The sequence below is a fragment of the Bos javanicus genome, chromosome 1, assembly GCF_032452875.1.
Source record: "Bos javanicus breed banteng chromosome 1, ARS-OSU_banteng_1.0, whole genome shotgun sequence".
NCBI lineage: Eukaryota > Metazoa > Chordata > Mammalia > Artiodactyla > Bovidae > Bos > Bos javanicus.
The window spans coordinates 18927191-18947574 of NC_083868.1; the positions used below are offsets into that span (position 1 = coordinate 18927191).

At 36.9% G+C, this 20384-nt stretch overlaps 1 protein-coding gene across 1 annotated transcript in view; it reads left to right on the forward strand.

Annotated features, from left to right (window-relative positions):
- Window positions 1-20384, forward strand: part of TMPRSS15 (transmembrane serine protease 15) — a 142236-nt gene that overhangs the window by 16531 nt on the left and 105321 nt on the right. Inside the window, exons 7-8 of the mRNA XM_061426189.1 lie at window positions 11718-11849; window positions 19701-19812. Coding sequence (XP_061282173.1) covers window positions 11718-11849; window positions 19701-19812 — 244 coding nt within the window. The remainder of the gene's footprint in view (window positions 1-11717; window positions 11850-19700; window positions 19813-20384) is intronic.

The following is a 20384-nucleotide window of genomic DNA, read 5'->3' on the forward strand; positions in this document are numbered from 1 at the left end:
GTAGAACAGTAGTTCCCTGTGTTATTCGGTTAGGTTCTCATTTGTTATCTTTTTTATACATAATAGTGTATCTATTTCAATCCCAATCTCCCAATTCATCCTACCCACATTCTGCTCTCAGTTTGTTAAGTTTGCTAACAAACTTAAGCCTGTTCTCTACATCTGTGTCTCTATTTCTGCTTTGCCAATATGTCTATCTGTACCATTTTTCTAGATTTCACAAATAAGCAATCTTGTATGGTATTTGTTTTTCTCTTCCTGATTTACTTCATTCTGTATGACAGTCTCTAGGTCTGTCCAAGTTTCTGCAAATGGCCCTATTTCATTCCTTTTTATGGTTGAGCAATATTCCATCGTATATAGGTACCACATCCTCTTTATCCAGTCCTCTGTTGATGGACATTTAGGTTGCTTCCAAGTCCTGGCTATTGTAAACAGTGCTGCAATGAGTACTGGGTGCATGCATCTTTTTGAATTATAATTTTCTTTGGTCATACCCAGGAGTGGGATTGCTGGGTCATGTGGTAGCTCCGTTTTCAGTTTTTTGCAGAACCTCTATTCTGTTCTCTAGAGTGGCTGTACCAGTTTACAATCCCACCATGAGAGTTCCCTTTTCTCCATACCCTCTCCAACATTTGTTTGTAGAATTTTTGATGATGGACATTATGACCAGTAGAAGGAGATGCTTCGTTATAGTTTTGCTTTTCATTTCTCTAGTAATTAGTGATGTTGAGCATTTTTCCATGTGCTTTTTAGCCATCTGTATGTCTTCTTTGGAAAAATGTCTATTTAGGTCTTCCACCCATTTTTTGATTGGGTTGTTCTTTTGATATTGAGCTACATGAGCTCTTTGCATATTGTGAAGATTAATCCCTTGTCAGTTCCTTTGTATGCAAATATTTTCTCCTATTCTGAGTGTTGTCTTTTCTTTTTGTTTATGGTTTCCTTTGCTGTGAAAAGCCTTTTAAGTTTAATTAGGTCCCATTATTTATTTTTATTTTCCTTACTCTTCAGTTCAATCGCTCAGTCATGTCTGACTCTTTGCGACCCCATGAACCACAGCACACCAGGCCTCCCTGTCCATCACCAACTCCCAGAGTCCACCCAAACCCATGTCCATCGAGTCGGTGATGCCATCCAACCATCTCATCCTCTGTCGTCCCCTTCTCCTCCTGTGCTTGGTCTTTCCCTGCATCAGGGTCTTTTCAAATGAGTCAGCTCTTCGCATCAGGTGGCCAAAGTATTGGAGTTTCAGCTTCAACATCAGTCCTTCCAATGAACACCCAGGACTGATCTCCTTTAGGATGGACTGGTTGGATCTCCTTGCAGCCCAAGGGACTCAAGAGTCTCCTCCAACACCACAGTTCAAAAGCATCAATTCTTCTGTGCTCAGCTTTCTTTATAGTCCAACTCTCACATCCATACATGACCACAGGAAAAACCATAGCCTTGACTAGATGGACCTTTGTTGGCAAAGTAACTCTTTTTTTTTTTTTTTAATTTAATTTAATTTTTTTAAACTTTTTTTTTTTAATTTAACTTGCAATATTGTATTGGTTTTGCCATATATCAAAAAGAATCTGCCACAGGTATACATGTGTTTCCCATCCTGAACCCTCCTCCCTCCTCCCTCCCCATACCATCCCTGTGGGTCGTCCCAGTGCACCAGACCCAAGCATCCAGTATCATGCATCGAACCTGGACTGGTGACTCGTTTCATATATGATATTATACATATTTCAGTGCCATTCTCCCAAATCATCCCACCATCTCCCTCTCCCACAGAGTCCATAAGACTGTTCTATACATCTGTGTCTCTTTTGCTGTCTCGTATACAGGGTTATTGTTACCATCTTTCTAAATTCCATATATATGCATTAGTATACTGTATTAGTGTTTTTCTTTCTGGCTTACTTCACTCTGTATAATAGGCTCCAGTTTCATCCACCTCATTAGAACTGATTCAAATGTATTCTTTTTAATGGCTGAGTAATACTCTATTGTGTATATGTACCACAGCTCTCTTATCCATTCATCTGCTGATGGTTGCTTCCATGTCCTGGCTATTATAAACAGTGCTGTGATGAACATTGAGGTCCATGTGTCTCTTTCAATTCTGGTTTCCTCAGTGTGTATGCCCAGCAGTGGGATTGCTGGGTCATAAGGCAGTTCTATTTCCAGTTTTTTAAGGAATCTCCACACTGTTCTCCATAGTGGCTGTACTAGTTTGCATTCCCACCAACAGTGTAAGAGGGTTCCCTTTTCTCCACACCCTCTCCAGCATTTATTGCTTGTAGACTTTTGGATTGCAGCCATTCTGACTGGCATGAAATGGTACCTCATAGTGGTTTTGATTTGCATTTCTCTGATAATGAGTGATGTTGAGCATCTTTTCATGTGTTTGTTAGCCATCTGTATGTCTTCTTTGGAGAACTGTCTATTTAGTTCTTTGGCCCATTGTTTGATTGGGTCATTTATTTTTCTGGAATTGAGCTGTGGGAGTTGCTTGTATATTTTTGAGATTAGTTGTTTGTCAGTTGCTTCATTTGCTATTATTTTCTCCCATTCTGAAGGCTGTCTTTTCACCTTGCTTATAGTTTCCTTTGTTGTGCAGAAGCTTTTAAGTTTAATTAGGTCCCATTTGTTTATTTTTGCTTTTATTTCCAGTATTCTGGGAGGTGTCATAGAGGATCCTGCTGTGATGTATGTCAGAGAGTGTTTTGCCTATGTTCTCCTCTAGGAGTTTTATAGTTTCTGGTCTTACGTTTAGATCTTTAATCCATTTTGAGTTTATTTTTGTTTATGGTGTTAGAAAGTGCTCTAGTTTCATTCTTTTGCAAGTGGTTGACCAGTTTTCCCAGCACCATCTGTTAAAGAAATTGTCTTTAATCCATTGTATATTCTTGCCTCCTTTGTCAAAGATAAGGTGTCCATATGTGCATGGATTTATCTCTGGGCTTTCTATTTTGTTCCATTGATCTATTTTTCTGTCTTTGTGCCAGTACCATACTGTCTTGATGACTGTGGCTTTGTAGTAGAGCCTGAAGTCAGACAGGTTGATTCCTCCAGTTCCATTCTTCTTTCTCAAGATAGCTTTGGCTATTCGAGGTTTTTTGTATTTCCATACAAATTGTGAAATTATTTTTTCTGGCTCTGTGAAGAATACCGTTGGTAGCTTGATAGGGATTGCATTGAATCTATAAATTGCTTTGGGTAGTATACTCATTTTCATTATATTGATTCTTCCAATCCATGAACATGGTATATTTTTCCAAATACTTAGGAATATATCTACCTAAAGAAACTAAAGACCTATATATAGAAAACTATAAAATACTGGTGAAAGAAATCAAAGAGGCAAAGTAACTCTTAAGAGGTGGGTCAAAAAATTTCTTGTTTGGATTTATGTCAAAGAGTATTCTGCCTATGTTTTCCTCTAAGAGTTTTATAATGTCTGGCCTTACATTTATCTTTGCTCCACTTTGAGTTTATTTTTAAGTTTTGTGTATGGTTGGTATGTGTCTTTAATGTCATAATTTTTCCAGATTCTTAATAATTGTCTACTTTGCCTTTGTCTATCTGCTGCTTAACCAAAGTGTCTTCTCTACTAACTTAATCTTCGTGTTAAACAGTCTGAATGTGTACATAATCTCTTTAGGTAAACTCCATGCAGGCAATATTGTATAACTCTTCAGCTCCTAAAATAATACTGCTATTTTCATGTTATTAGAATTTATATCAAATATTATATAATACAAGGAGAGAACATTTGTGAAATTATAAGTGGTCTCTGGGTAAGACTTAGCAATTCCTAGATATAACAGTAGGTGTGAAGTTTGAAAAGCAGAGTGATATGTGAATGATGTATCAAAATACTTTATGAAACAAATCATCCCACCTCTAAACCCATGGAGGGCTCTTATGGTAGGACAAGCCTGCCTGGGGTTGTATTTTGGTGTCGTTCAGAGAGCAGCACAACACAGTGAAGAATAGAACTGCTCTTCAGCCCACTGTCCCTTATGCAATGCAGAAAACTACTTATAGCATCTAAAATCACCTTTCAACACACTCTCAAAAAGTGATCTTAGGATGAATAATGACCAATTAATTTAATCTAAAATTTAAATAACTTTAATATATTTTAAGAAATATTTTTATAACTTTAAAAGTCAGCAACAAATACCAAAGTTAGTGCTGTGTTTTCTATTTACCTATTTATTGATTCACTGGGTGATTCATACAACCCACAGTTATTGAGGACCTCTTAGGTGTACAAAACACCCTAAGGGAAATATGTGGAAAGACATAGAAGGAAAAAAAGTGCTAGAGCAAAATATCTGTGGACTTAAAACAAATTTTCTTTCTTACTCTCTTGAAGACAAGCCCACCAAAAATATGAAAAGTGACTGAACAATATACCCAGTTTCTTGCAGGACTTTTAGTCCTATCCAGAATGCCCATAAGACATCTGCCCACACCAAAATGGTCCTTGATGATTTGGTCCTGTCCAAAATTATTTGAAGGACTTCCCTGGTGGTGCAGAGGTTAAGAATCTGCCTGCCAATGCAGGGAGCATGGGTTCAATCCCTGGTCCAGGAAGATTCCCCGTGTTGCAAGGCAACTACACGTACACCACGACTACTGAGCCCACGTGCCCTAGAGCCCACTTGCTCTGCAACAAGAGAAGCCACCACACTGCAAGTATAGAGATGCTCAGGCTCACCGCAACTAGAGAAGGCCCACATGCAGCAAAAAAAAACCCAGCTCAGCCAAAATAAATTAAAAAAAAAAAAGCAAAACAACAACAAAACCCAAATCATTTGAATGGAACAGATATGCTCTTGGACACTTTTTGTTGTTGTTATTTAGTCACTCGGTTGTGTGTGACTCTTTTGTGACCCCTTTTAGTGTAATCCGCCAAGGATCCTCTGTCCATGGATACTTCAGATAGGAGCAAATTTTAAGGACCTTTTGGAATGGATCAAGTGTTTAAGAACCAAATGTCTTATGGACCAAAATATCCCACACACCAAATGTATTATGACATTTGATGTGCTATGTACACACACACATAGTTGCTCAGTTGTGTCTGACTATTTATGACCCATGGACTATAGCCCAGCAGGCTCCTCTCTCCATGGGATTTTCCAGGCAAGAATACTGAAGGGGTACCCATTCCCTTCTCCAGAGATCCTCCTGACCCAGGGATCAAACTCAGGGCTTATGCATTGCAGGTGGATTCTTTGTCTTCTGAACCACCAGAGATGCTGGGTAGGATCAAACATAGGCTAACAGCCCAGCTTCTGGCAAAAGGATATGGTGAAAGGGAAACACAGAGCATGAGGGTAATGATTGACCAGCACTTTTCTTTCCTAGAGAGTAGGACAGAAATCTTTCCAACCTGTAAACTGTAAGAATGGAATCAGTACATATTTATTTCTATCCTTCACATTTTATATGAACATTTGATAATCATAATGAAGACCAAAAACTAATATACAATTTTCAAAGATTGAAAATGTGTAGGTGAATCCATCTTAACTATTTCCACCAATTACCATCATATAATGTTTGGTAAGCCACCTAGTTCTTGAACTTTGTATTTATTATCTGAAAGACAAAGATTTAAATATATGTCTTAAAGAGCAGTCATGAAGAAAGGAAATAATACAGATACCAATTCATGATTGGCATAAAGGAGGGACACAACCAAAAAAAAAAATAGCAAGTTGTATACCTTTTCAAAAAGATCTTTTAAAAACTAGACTAAGGTTAAAACAAGATTGTTGTGTTCAGTAGTGCCCGTTTTAATCTGATCATTTCTTTGGCCACAAAAACTCCATTTCCAAAGCTTTCCTATTATTGGAGACCGTATTGAATTACCTTACTCAATCTTGAAGAATTCTCATAATGTAAGTAGGTGGTAAAATATCACATTCCCTCTTTTACTGGATCCATGAGTCCCCAGTCACCATTCATTCCTATTCATTCCTCTCATACAGCAAGACACTATAGATTTATAGAGGGGAACGTGGCAATTAAACTTGAAAACCACAGTTTCCAAGCAGTAATTTATTATGAATATGACTTTCAGGGATGTTAAGTTTATTCTCATTTTTATATGCCTGGAAGACAGAGTTTGAGAAAAATCAACAAATGCATGCACCATATACCTGGCGTTACTACTATTATAAATTCTGCCAAAGAGAATTTTTATTTGATAGTGGGTACAAAGTCCATGAGGATTATGTTCTATTGTTCAACTGCCTTTGTTGCCAATTACCGTAAAGTTTTACTAACCCATTCGGAACAGTAAAGGGAGAGATGGGAACTAAGGTTGCATTACACCGATTGATTTCTAGCTGTTACAGTGTGCCCAAGAGGGGCTCTTTTGCGCAATTGTTCATATGCTTGAAGGGTTTCTAGAATACAGCTTGTTCTAGTCTTTTGTTGCTTACTGGTCAGGCAATGATTGCAGAAAAACAAGATTAACTATCATGGGCTTTCTCAGTCTCAACAAAATGCAATTTTCTATAGTTCCACCATGTGGAGGGGTTTGAGGATGGAAGGAAAAGAACTGGCTAATTTAGTAAAGAATGTGAAATTGGCTCAAGAGAATTTAAGGCAGAATTATACTCTTCAATTGAATTGATTGTCCCAGGACTCAGACACAGGCACTGCAACCAACACCAAATGTCTTTTGACTTCAAGTATTTGTTTTCTCTGCATCTGAGAAAACAACATACATATCCTGCTAAGCACTCTCCTCTAATTTAAGACACTCCTACACAAATAATAACAGAACCATTAAAGTATTTTCCCACTTTAATTTCATTTGAACAGCCACAGTCTTGCTAAAATGATTAAATTTGTTCTTTTAAAGTAGAGGAGAATTTCTGTAAAGTGATATCTCCCAAACGCAGTAGAGTGAAATGAACTTGGTCTCTTAAAGCAGGAACTCATGCATTCAGATTCTGACTTCATTACTAAGTAAGCTATTAAATCTTGGGTTTAATTTGTCTCATATTTGGTCACCAAGGGTTATTACACCTATTTTTAGGGAAAATAAAAATCTAATATTTCCCAAATATGATTTTCAAATTACTGTCTTGTATGTAACACTTCTTATAACTGGTTTGGAAGAAAACAAATAATGGGTTTCAGTCTTTTTCTTCTCCACAATGCTTAGTCCAGAGTCTGCACAAAACAAACACGAGAGATTCCTCACCTCAAGTCACTGGACAGTGTTATGACCATGGATTACTCTGAAGTAATCACAGTTTTGGGTATACTGAATCCTTCCTGATACAAATATAAATAGACGATAAAGCCTTCAATTTGCAGAATTATGAATAATACTAATTTATGGTGGGTTTCCATATTATGCCAAAAATTAATATCCTCAAGATTAAAATGCCATATAATATAAAAATATGCAAATCTTTTTTCCATTCAAGAAAACAGCAAGTAATATTTAGACAATTTGAACAGATTTTAATAAACAGAATCAATTATTTTTGTACACATTTCCTTAAATAGAAATCCTTAACTGTTTTGTTAAATAGTCCTTATAAGAATCACAGTAGAGATTCCCGAGAAAAGGAGATGTACTAAAGTAAAAACTAACGGATGAAATGGCAAACTAAATAGTCCAGCCAAAGAACTCTAGTTTTAAGAATGGAAGGTTACTTTAAAAACTGGCATCTGGCTAATTTCTGTAGCAGTTAATGTTTTAATCAATGGTTTTGTTGGAAATGGACATCATACCTGTGTATGTAAGGAGATGAGAGGGAGACTGAATACTAGGTAAAAATAAAATCTGATAAAATCCTAAAACATACTTCCTTTATATAAGAATACGATATTCATATTTTATTTTTTTAAATTTATTGATTTTACTTTACAATATTGTATTGGTTTTGCCATACATTGACATGAATCCGCCATGGGTGTACATGTGTTCCCCATCCTGAACCCCCTCCCACCGCCCTCCCCATCCCATCCCTCTGGGTCAACCCAGGGCACCAGCCCCGAGCATCCTGTATCATGCATCAAACCTGGACTGGTGATTCGTTTCACATATGATAATATACATGTTTCAATGCCATTCTCCCATACCATCCTGCCCTCTCCCTCTCCCACAGAGTCCAAAAGACTGTTCAATACATCTGTGTCTCTTTTGCTGTCTTGCATACAGGGTTATTGTTGCCATCTTTCTAAATTCCATATATATGTGTTAGTATACTGTATTGGTGTTTTTCTTCCTGGCTTACTTCACACTGTATAATAGGCTCCAGTTTCATGCACCTCACTAGAACTGATTCAAATGTATTTTTAATGGCTGAGTAATATTCCATTGTGTATATGTACCACAGCTTTCTTATCCATTCATCTGCTGATGGACATCTAGGTTGCTTCCATGTCCTGGCTATTATAAACAGTGCTGTGATGAACATTGGAGTACACATGTTTCTTTCAATTCTGGCTTTAAATTAGAGGAATTTCTCTTTATTCATGGACCAAGACAGATGAAGAGTGTTTGTACAACAGAATATGGAGATATGGAGAGTACAATCTAAACAAGAGTATAATATTTCCACCTTCAAATCTAAATATTTCAAACTAGAGTCATTTACTAATCCCACCAGCTGTTTCTCTGATAATGCCTATTGTGACTGATGAACACTGGCATTTCATGGCCACTTCAAAGTGCATCTGTCATTCTGAGCATCCTTTTCTTCACCTCCCTCTGGCCAGGAGCATATCTGGCCACTAAAGCCCATCAATCCTACTTGTAAAATAGCAACTGGAATATATCCCCATCTCCCCTGCTAGTGCAAGAGTTCCAACTCTCATCAACTTTCACCTTGAATGTTGAAATGGTTTCTCAGTTGGTAGCAGAATTGTCTTTATGAAACATGGACTGGTCATATCGCATATATATGTTAAAATTTTCAATACTGGTGTTTACAAAAAATATTTTAATATGTTAAAATGATTTTTAAAATGTCCCCCAGAATTTGACTAAACTCCCTTCCTGCCATAGTTTCAGTAAGCATGCCAACATCTAGATAAGTTAGATGCCCCTGCTTTCCCTGTAGTAATATGCTCTTGTCATATCATCATATGTACATTTCACATACCTCTTTTCATTGTGCATTTCTAAACATCTTTCAAATTTTAATTTATATGAAGATGTTTTCAATCCCAGACTCAGAAGGAAGATAATCCATGGCATAGCCCAGTTTTTATGTTCCCACATCACTTTTTTCTACCTCATTTACAAAATTTGCTAGCCAATGAATCAGTTGACCACTAAACTCCAAACTCTATAAAAATAGTCTCTGCCTTACTCATCCTATTATTTCTATCCCTTAAAAAGACATGACACAAGTAAATAGGAAATAAATACTTGTAAAGTGAATGAATAATCATTAATGAGATCAAATGTTTCAAATGGTGTCTCTTGACAGTGTGGTTTTGAAGTTCAATCTATAAATTTCAATAAGCAATAGACAAAGATATGAAATATCAATAAGTGAAGTTTCCATAGAAAGCATTAGATCAGACAAAATCATAATGTCTCTAGTTAAATGCCCAAATCTATTCTTGTAGATGCTGAATACCTAGAACTCCTTCAACCACTGTTTAAGAGACAGAGTTACTACAATGATGTCCTTTTTCTCATTTATTTTTTACCAAGCATTTTTTTGAATACTATCAACATGATACCTCTTACGGATTAGTGGCTCAATAATTAAGAACTCTTGATGAATATCTCATATGTGTCATAATATACAAGTTTATTTAATATATTTTTAAATTATTTTTTTTCTCTTAAATGGGAGTAGTTTAGCACTTGGAAATGATTCAGCTTTATCCTGTCCTATTTTAGATGTTAGCTGGTCCATGAATTTCACAATGGCTTATATCTATTTTAATTACAATTATAAAAGACCAATTTAGTTGTATTTATACCCAGCAACTCTGTCTATAATGTTCTTAATTAAGCATTACTTTAGCAGATTTATTAACAGAAGCACTTTCCCCAATTTATTTCTTGGAGCCTAAGAGAAATTTCAGAATCAAATATATTTTTAAAACCCAGCAGATGGCAGTACAATGCTGGCTTTAAGATTAAGACCAATAACAAAAAGAAAAAAAAACGCTATTGAGCTTAAAGATTTTCCAAAAACTTTAAACTGTCATTGTTATTCTAATCATAAAGAAACATATTGAAATTCTCACATTGCTCAGAAAATTAAAAACATATGTGGTTATCCAATGGGCATATATTATTAGGATTGCACCTAAATTTTCCAAGTCAATTTCTAGAAGCAAAATATGTTTCTCGGTCCATCTTTATATTTAGCAATGTGGAAAGAAGCAGGTGAAGGACAGGACAGGCTGAGAGGTGCAAATTTATCAGATCCTGGTCAGAGTATGACATGGAATCCTTCAGGGGGATGTTTGCAACTTTCCCCCTAAGAAACTCTGACCCAAGAAGCTGTGGGAGGGAGGGGGGGATGATTTGGGAGAATGGCATTAAAATATGTATAATATCATCTAAGAAACAAAAGAAAATAATAAAAAAATAAAAGTATATAACATATTTTAAAAAAGAAGAAGAAGAAGCAAGGAGATAATGAACAGAAGAAAACCATTGGGTTTTCTTGTTCAATGTACTGTGGATTTTAAGTTTCATTTTACTATAAAATAGTTTTCATTGACAAATTTTGTTCTGCAGGATGCAAACCTTAACTTCAACTACTATATTTTCAAGTCATAAGTTTATAAGTAAATGAAGTGGCTATTAGATACTGTAGATGATGAGATATACATTTTAGCAAATTGCCCCACATTACACATAACAATCCTAGGAGGTGTAACTATTGGGGACTAAATGTCCAAACTGTAGCATTCATTTATCAAGATTAAAAATCAGCAAAGTAGGGGCTTCCCTGATGGCTCAGTGGTAAAGAATCTGCCTGCCAATCCAGGAGACACAGGTTTGGTCCCTGCTCCAGGAAGATCCAACATGCCTCAGAGCGACTAAGCCCATGCCCCACAGACACTGAGCCTGTGCTCTAGAGCCGGGGAGCCAGAACTACTGAAGTTCACGTGCCCTAAAGCCCATTCTCGCTCCACAATAAGAAAAGCCAGCACAATGAGAAGCCTGCAGTCTGCAACTAGAGAGCAGCCGCACTTGCCACAACTAGAGAAAGCCCGGGCAGCAGCAAAGACCCAGCACACACAACCAAAAGCAAATGAATAAATAGACAACCTTTTCAGAAAATCAACATAGTAAGCATCGTATTTAATATCTATGAAGAAATATGTATCATTTCTTCAAAACTTAAAACTATAAGATGAATTCATTAAATGAAATACATATTTTGGGGGAAGTTGAAATAATTATAAGTAAGCATATACTTACTTGGGCTTCCCTTGTGGCTCAGCTGCTAAAGAATCCGCCTGTAATGTAGGAGACCTGGGTTCGATCCCTGGGTTGGGAAGATTCCCTGAAGAAGGAAAAGGCTACCCACTCCAGTATAACTCCAGTATGCTGGTCTGGAAAATTCCATGGACTATACAGTCCATGGGTCTGCAAAGAGTCAGACACAACTGAGTGACTTTCACTTTCACTTTCAAGTATGTACTTACCTAAATGACAAAGAATAATACATCATAACCTTTAAATTCAATTTTTTTTAAAGGAAATGTCTCAATAGAGTGCCCACCTGATTCAAGGCTGTGTGCTGATGCTCTAAAGTGCATAGCAATTGATTTATTTTGTGATGGAGAATTAAACTGTCCAGATGGCTCTGATGAAGACAATAAAACTTGTGGTAAGTGATTAACTTCCCTCCCTCACTGTGTATACACACACACACACACACACACACACACACACACAGACACACCCCTCAGGTGCCAGAAATTACCAGAGATTGAGATATACCCTTAGTCATGTTTATGATTTAAGACAAAAATCTAAAAGTAATCATATTAATATTCTTAAATTTTGTCTTTAACTCAGGAATCATCACTCCTTAATTCAAATTGTTGCCTTTATTCAACTTTTGGCAAAGAAACAAAAAATAGGTAAAAAGTGTACTTGAGTTGTAGTTCTGTGAGTAAAGGAAATCAGTTAAGAGTAAGATCTTCATGTCTGTTAAACTAAATATCTGTTTTGTTTCATCTTTTGTAAATACTGGCATTTGTTTAGAGTGCTAATAGTTTTTTTAATCACTATTATTACTATTAGTTAACACTTAAGTAGCACTTAATAAATGCTGAACATAGCTGTAATTTAAACATGTAATTTAAATATGTAATTTAAACATATTTCTTTTTTGGCTTGTTTCTTCATTTTATTGCCTGGGTAATATAATGTATATACGACTGGTAAGTAATGTGAGGAACTATTTGAACAATTCTAACCTACAATTTGTTCTTGAAAAATTAAAGAGCAGGAATTGAGCAATTTTTTGGTATAGTTTATAATTAGTTTAAAAATTGACCGTGAGCACAGTTAGTTCCTGAAATGTGTAAAGGCTTTAGTTACAATTTACTTCACTTTATTTGTTATACTTTGCTCTTCTTTTTGATATTAATTGAAGACAAATACTCAAATACCAACTGAAGTTTTAAAAATTACCTATCCACTCAGGATATACTTGAAAAGATAGGCAGTTGGTCTGTTTCCCAGAACCAACTCAAAAACCAGCAACTTGACTAAAGTGTCTTCAACTAAGCACTCCTAGTTCAAATGTTCTTGGATAAAATTCAAACTTCAAAGTTTAACCGCATACTTTGAAGTGCTCTCAGAGCATACTGGAAGAAAGTGCAGGCTACAGAATATTTTTTAATCTATTTTATATAACTAAATTACTCAAAGAAGAAGAAAGCCATGTCTTTGTTTGCTCTGGTTTTCAGGCAGTTTAAAAACCTTTTCAGTGGGAATGTGATACAAGTGTGCCATCATGAGGTAATAGAGGTGATGTTCCCCCAATTTATATTTCAAAAATTACGTGTATCAGAGTGAGCCACATACCTTTAAGTCTATATGATGCTGATCACTAACTGTAAATGGGGAGAAACATCTAAGATGTGTAATCAGAAAATGAACCATACCTGTTATGTGCTCTCCATGGTTACAGAGTTTACAATTTTCATAACAAATTAGTATCCATGCATATCAAATAATAACCATAGAAATACACTATATGTGGAAACTTGTCCTGAAGTAAGTTATAAGGCCATGAATTATGTTTCTAAGTCACTCTAAACAAACTCATGACATTAACTTCAGTATTAGAACTGAAATCTCTAATTATGAGTATGTGTTTGCATTAAATACATAATCAAACTGCATTATTACTTTTCAATATCATGAAGGTTTTGTGTTAATTGAAACGTACTATCAATTCACCATCCAAGTCACTAACTTTCTGAAGCCTATAGATCCTTGTCTGTCATTTTTCTTGATTCTCTTTATTATTTGCACTTTAAAGTTAGCACTGTATCTTTTTTTTTTTTTTTTTTTTTTGCAAAAACAAGTTAAAGTCTTTGTGGAATAAAGAAGAGAAAAAATCAATTAACTACTCTATCTTTATCCAGGATTTACTGTCATATAGGTTGTTTTATTCATTATTTGGATTCCCTGGTGGCTCAGATGGTAAAGAATCCACCCACAATGCAGGAGACCCCGGGTTCATATATTTAGTCAGATCCCTGGGGTGGGAAGATCCCTTGGAAAAGGAAATGGCAACCCACTCCTATACTTTTGCCTGGAGAGTTCCATTGCCAGAGGAGCCTGGTAGGCTACAGTTCATGGGGTCACAAAGCGTCAGACATGACTTAGCGACTAACATTTTCACTCTCACACTTTCATTCATTACTTAATCATAAATGATTGTGAGTACTTCACCTCAGCCCCACTTCAAACTTGTGCTCAAATTGTAGCATAATTTCTAGAAGAAAGCCCTGTCCATCAATTTACATTCACTGAAAGATGATTTTAAGAGAACTATCTGTGTGAAATTGACCTATGCTCTCTCTTCTCTCCCTTATTCCTCCATCTGTGAGCTCTAATTCTAGTCGGTGTTATTAATAGAGTCATATTAATGTTAACTTCCTAAACAGCTTTCTTTTTAGGCTTTAGTTATTTAGGTTTTCATAACTTATAGCTGACGATAGCAGAACCAAGATTTCTTTAAACTGTTCTTTTCTTCTGATGAGGATTGAATCAGCAGGAAAGTTCACTTTTTAGCTGACCTGTGAGAAGAAAAAGTGCTGATCCATACCCTTCAGGCCAATGTTCAGGCCTATTTTGAAAGCTGGCAAGTGTCTCCAAAGGTTGTTTGTCTGTCTCATATGTACATGCAAAATAGACTTGAGTGGATGGGCAGAGATCACGTTTGATTTGTGTGTGTGTGTGTGTGTGTGTTCGTGTGAGATAGACACTCAGTCATGTCCAACTCTTTACTACCCTATGGACTGTAGCCCGCCAGGCTCTTCTGTCCCTGGAATTCTCCAGGAAAGAATAATACTGGAGTGGGTTGTCATGCCCTTTTCCAGTTTGATGTATATTCCTGGAGAATTCAGTGTACTGAGCAAACACACTACTAAAAAATAATGAACCAGCAGAGGGAGCCCTCAGTGGGTCCTAAGAACACACCTATATGAATCCCATTCCATTATACTCAATTTTGGATAGTGCAATAGAATGGCTGATAGTATAATACTGGACAGGCTCATTTATCTCCCACTGAGAGTTTTTTCCTAGCACCACACTAAAAAGCACTTTGTAGTCTAAAAAATTATAATCCTGAATACTTAGTAATCATACTCAGCCATGGCTGGGTTATATCTGTTTTTCCAGAAGTATGCCCTGCTTCATGTCTTATTGTAACATTCAGTTAGGTTCAGTCGCTCAGTCATGTCTGACTCTTCAACCCCATAGACTGCAGCGTGCCAGGCTTCTCTGTCCATCACCAGCTCCCAGGGCTTGCTCAAACTCATGTCCATCAAGTCGGTGATGCCATCCAACCATCTCATCTTCTGTCATCCCCTTCTCCTCCTGCCTTCAATCTTTCCCAGCAGCAGGGTCTTTTCTAAGGAATCAGTTCTTCGCATCAGGTGGCCAAATTATTGGGGCTTCAGCTTCAACATCAGCTGTTCAATGAGTATTCCTGACTGATTTCTTTTAGGATGAACTGGTTGGATCTCCTTGCAGTCCAAGTGACTCTCAAGAGTCTTCTCCAACACCACAGTTCAAAAGCATCAATTCTTTGGCTGCAGCTTTCTTTATAGTCCAACTCTTACATCCAGACATGACTACTAGAAAAACCACAGCTTTGACTAGATGGATCTTTGTTGGCAAAGTGATGTCTCTGCTTTTTAAGATGCTGTCTAGGTTTGTCATAGCTGTTATAAGTAGTTCAATACTATTGTAACTTTATTTTAAATGCCTTCAGGAATGTTCTTCTTAATCTTTTCTCAAATGCAGAAATTCCCAAAGTTCCTTTAGAGCATAAATTGATCTATAGAGTATCCATTTCCACTAAAACTCAGCAACTTCATAGAAAACTGAACACACAAACTGATCGTGTCCTTAAGGGCAAACTAAATATTATGAAAGAGGAGAGTGAAAGAGCTGGTTTAAAACTCAACATTCAAAAAACAAAGATCATGGCATCTGGTCCCATCACTTCATGGCAAATAGATGGGGAAACAATAGAAACAGTGACGGACTTTATTTTCTTGGGCTCCAAAATCACTGTGGGTAGTGACTGCAGATATGAAATTCAAAGAAGTTGAATTGCTCCTTGCTCTTTGGAAAGAAAGCTGTGAGAAACCTAAAGAGCATATTAAAAAAACATCACTTTGCTGACAAAGGTCCGTCTAGTCAAAGCTATGGTTTTTCCAGTAGTCTTGTATGGATGTGAGAGTTGGACCCTAAAGAAGGCTGAGCACTGAAGAATTGATACTTTTGAACTGTGATGTTGAGAAGACTCTTGAGAGCCCCCTTGGACTGCAAGGAGATCAAACCAGTCAATTCTAAAGGAAATCAGTCCTGAATATTCATTGGAAGGACTGATGTTGAAGCTGAAACTCCAATACTTTGGCCACCTGCTGCGAAGAAATGACTCATTGGAAAAGACCCTGATGTTGGGAAAGATTGAAAGCGGGAGGAGAAGGGGACAACAAAGGATGAGGTGGTTGGATGGCATCACCAACTCGATGGACATGAGTTTGAGCAAGCTCTAGGAGATAGCAAAGGACAGGGAAGGCTGGTGTGCTGCAGTCCCTGGGGTTGCAAAGAGTCAGATATGGCTTAGTGACTGAACAACAACAAAAAATACTATGATAAGTAATCTTAACAATATAGGACAATTACAATTTATCACTGACAATATAATTCAAGAAAGGTGGCAAGAGGCTGTGCTCTGAAGCATTCAGGGTTCCAGTGCCTCCACCATACCTTCTGAGCCAAGTTCTCCCCTGGATTCTTTGCAACCTGCTGACAGACAATGGAAGAATGTTACAGAAGATCTTTTTATAAATCAGATCTGGAAATAAATACAATCGTTTCCACCAAAGTTTATTAACCAGACTCTGTCATGTGACCCATTTGGAGGTACGCAGTCTAGTCATGAACCTAGAAAGGGACTGAGTAAAGGTACAGCAGACATACAACCATCTTTGCCAACAGGGACATAATTCACTTTTTTTTTTAATTTATTAATCCTGTTGTGCAGCCCAAAGCTGTTGATAACCTTTCCCCACAAATATGTAGTGAGTGGACGAAGCTGCTGCTGCTAAGTCACTTCAGTCGTGTCTGACTCTGTGCAACCCTACAGACGGGAGCCCTCCAGGCTACACCGTCCCTGGGATTCTCCAGGCAGGAGCACTGGAGTAGGTTGCCATTTCCTTCTCCAATGTGTGAAAGTGAAAACTGAAAGTGAAGTCGCTCAGTTGTGTCCGACTCTTGGCGACCCCATGGACTGCAGCCTACCAGGCACCTCAGTCCATGGGATTTTCCAGACAAGAGTACTGGAGTGGGCTGCCATTGCCTTCTCCGGAGTGGACGAGGAGGATTACTAAAATATCAGCTTTGCAAATAGGATTTATACATTCTAAAACTGCTCTTGTTTTGTTCCCTTTTTCACTTCATATGTTTTTCCTTTTATTTCTCCTGTTTGTTGCGAAGTGCTATTGCAAATGTGATCTATATTATAATTTTAAAAACACTGGATTGATGAAATTCTTTTAATTTCATTTCCTTTTTCATTTGCAGTCTCACTCTCTCTCTCACACACACACACACACATGCACACACACACCCCTGCTTTTCAACTCAAAGAGATTTGAGTAATAACATTATGATAGCTTTATATATTGTAGTATTAAGATAATATTAGGTATTGGGTAAGACTGCCTGTCTTTGAAGCATTGTTTATAAGCTGGGAGAACTTATGCTAGTTATTTAACCCTTCTGTACCTCAGTTTCCCCACCTAAAACATCATAAGTTTGTGGTGAAGAAAACATTAAAACTTATGAAGTGACCTTAGGGAAAGGCCAGTACATAAGAAATACTCCACCAATGCTAGCAGCTGTATTTTATTGCTGGTAGGATTAATTGCTCTTCCTCACTGAGTTCCTGAGTATCATAGTTTAAATATAAACTATTTACAATAGTAGTGGATTTTCATGCATTGCCAATAATCTTGGAGTCCACATGTTTCTTTACAAACTGTGATTAAAAGGCTCCATATATCATTTAAAATACAAGCAGACATTATTCTTACTTTTATGATCAGTGAAGCTAAGGGATTAATAGTCTCATTTCTTTGGTGTGGTTTATGACAGACAGCTTTGAATGAACAAGGGAGTTTTTTTACAACTAGAAATTTGTTTAGTTCTGCCTTAAAAAGTCATATTTTCACTGTGTTTACTTTCAAATCATATAAACTAGCCTTAATTGTCCTTTTTGCTCCAGTAAGTATAACACAGCAACTGAGTCTGTTCTCTCAACAAATCACAGATTTTTCCCTTTTATTTCCTGAAATTTGTGATATTAGGTTATTATCTTTTCTGTTCTTAATTTGTTCTTTTTTTCTTTCTTTTGTCACCTTCTGGGAACTAGGCTACAACAATCCCATTCATAATCCAATACAGTTAACTCCTAGGCCATTGTTCTTAACAGACTTTGAATCTTAAAATGTACCTACTTTTTTTATGCCTTTACCTAATATGCCCAAAGTAGTAAAAAGTCAACCAAAATGCAAGATTTTTACCTAGATTTCTGTGTGCTGATCAATTTATTTCTTTTGTTCATGTAAAATATTTCATGTCACGTAATAGCTTGTATTTTATAATTTGACAGCATTTTTGTATAATGTTAGAATGGGCTTTTCCATCTATCAATTTAGGATTAGCTTATGCTAGCACTCAGATTGCAAGACCAGCAAGCTGATTTTGATAAATTTCCTTGATTTCCCTGCCCTCCATCAACACGTCTGGCATATGAGGAATTAACAACATGCCAAAAGATAAAGGACACATTTTAGAAGTCTTTATTTTAGAATATAATATCCATACAACTAAGTATACAGAAAATAACCTAAGAAAAACATTAATGTTATTTTTAATACATATGATATATAGCAAGTATAAAATGAAAAGCTGTTAATTCATGACTCCTGGTTCATGCTTTCAACAAGGTTTACTCTAATTGGAAATGATTCATATGGAAACTAAGATCAGTAGTAATGCATGACATTGAAGAGAATGGCTTCCCAGGTGGTAAGTGGTAAAGAGTCCGCCTGCCAATGCGGGAGACGCAAGTGACACGGGTTTTATTCCTGGGTCGGGAAGTTCCCCTGAAGTAGGAAATGGCAACACAGTCCGATATTCTTGCCTGGAGAATTCCATGGACAGCAGAGCCTGGTGGGCTAGAGTCCACAGGGTTGCAGAGAGTCTGACACGGCTGAGTACTGAGCACTCCGACACTCTGATACTTTAACACTTTGACTTGACATAAATATATTCATGCTACACGAATTAAAAGAGAAAAGTGAGTTGCCATAGGAAGGAAAAACACATTCAGAGATCCTGAATGAAAATACTGAACTAGATTGTGAGTTCGTATAAAAGGAGCAAAAGTGAAGTCTAGAAGTTGTGTGCAGTAGTTTGAATGGAAAGTTCTCTTCAAGCCACTTGCGCCATATGTTTCATTTGCCTGGTCATATTCTGACCATTTTCAGGAAGACAAATCACTTAGTACACATAGTTGAAACTCACTCTAGCTCCAACTTAATAGGGAAAATAAAATTAAGAACACAGTAGTCATTTGTTTAAATTGGAAGTTTGTAATTCAGATATACATATTTTTTACAAATGTGGAAGAATATACTAAAATGCAACTTAGTTATGGGTATTTAGAAATAGAATGCTTTTCTATTTTTATGGACTCTGATGGGCTGTGTAAAAGTATCTGAAAATAAGTAATAGATTTAAAACATGAAATTTGATCTACTTCCATTCGATCATTTTGGTTTTGTGAAATAGCCTCCTATAGATTTAGTCATGAGTGTTCTATGAAGATTCATTAGCGAATTTGAATCCCATTTCATTTGTGAAATGCTTCCAAGATGATTTTTGTCTGACATTAATTTTCTCTTTTTCACAGCGACAGCTTGTGATGGAAGATTTTTGTTGACTGGATCTTCTGGGTCCCTTGAGGCTCTGCATTATCCCAAGCCTTCTAATAATACAAGTGCTGTTTGTCGGTGGATTATACGGTAATAGTGAGTGAAGTCGCTCAGTAGTGTCCGACTCTTTGCAACCCCATGGACACCAGGCTCCTCCGTCCATGGGATTTTCTAGGCAAGAGTACTGGAGTGGGTTGCCATTTCCTTCTCCAGGGTACTTCCTGACCCAGGGATCGAACCCAGGTCTCCTACATTGCAGACAGACGCTTTATCATCTGAGCCAGCAGGGAAACCACCTTTTATTCCATGTACTTAAGTCATGAAGTCTTTCTCTGATGCAGGAAGTCTTAGCATCTTTAGTAATGCATTTATTTTCTAGACAGTTGTTTCCATTAGCTACAAAACAAAGTCTTCCCATCTGATATACTGTCCAAGAAGTTTCTCTCTCATTCTCAACCTTTTAAAAAGGAATTTTGCCCTATAAATGGGGCCATCTCACTGGGCTCTGTAGCAAGTTTTTTCTTTTTTCCCCCATATGGTTGTCACAAATCAAGTGCTACCAAAATGAACAGCACACCCATGTATCTGTATATCACAAGAAACCATATTTCCTTCAGCTGCATCCTGACTGCAGAATAGTTCCTTTCTCATTATGCTTTGTA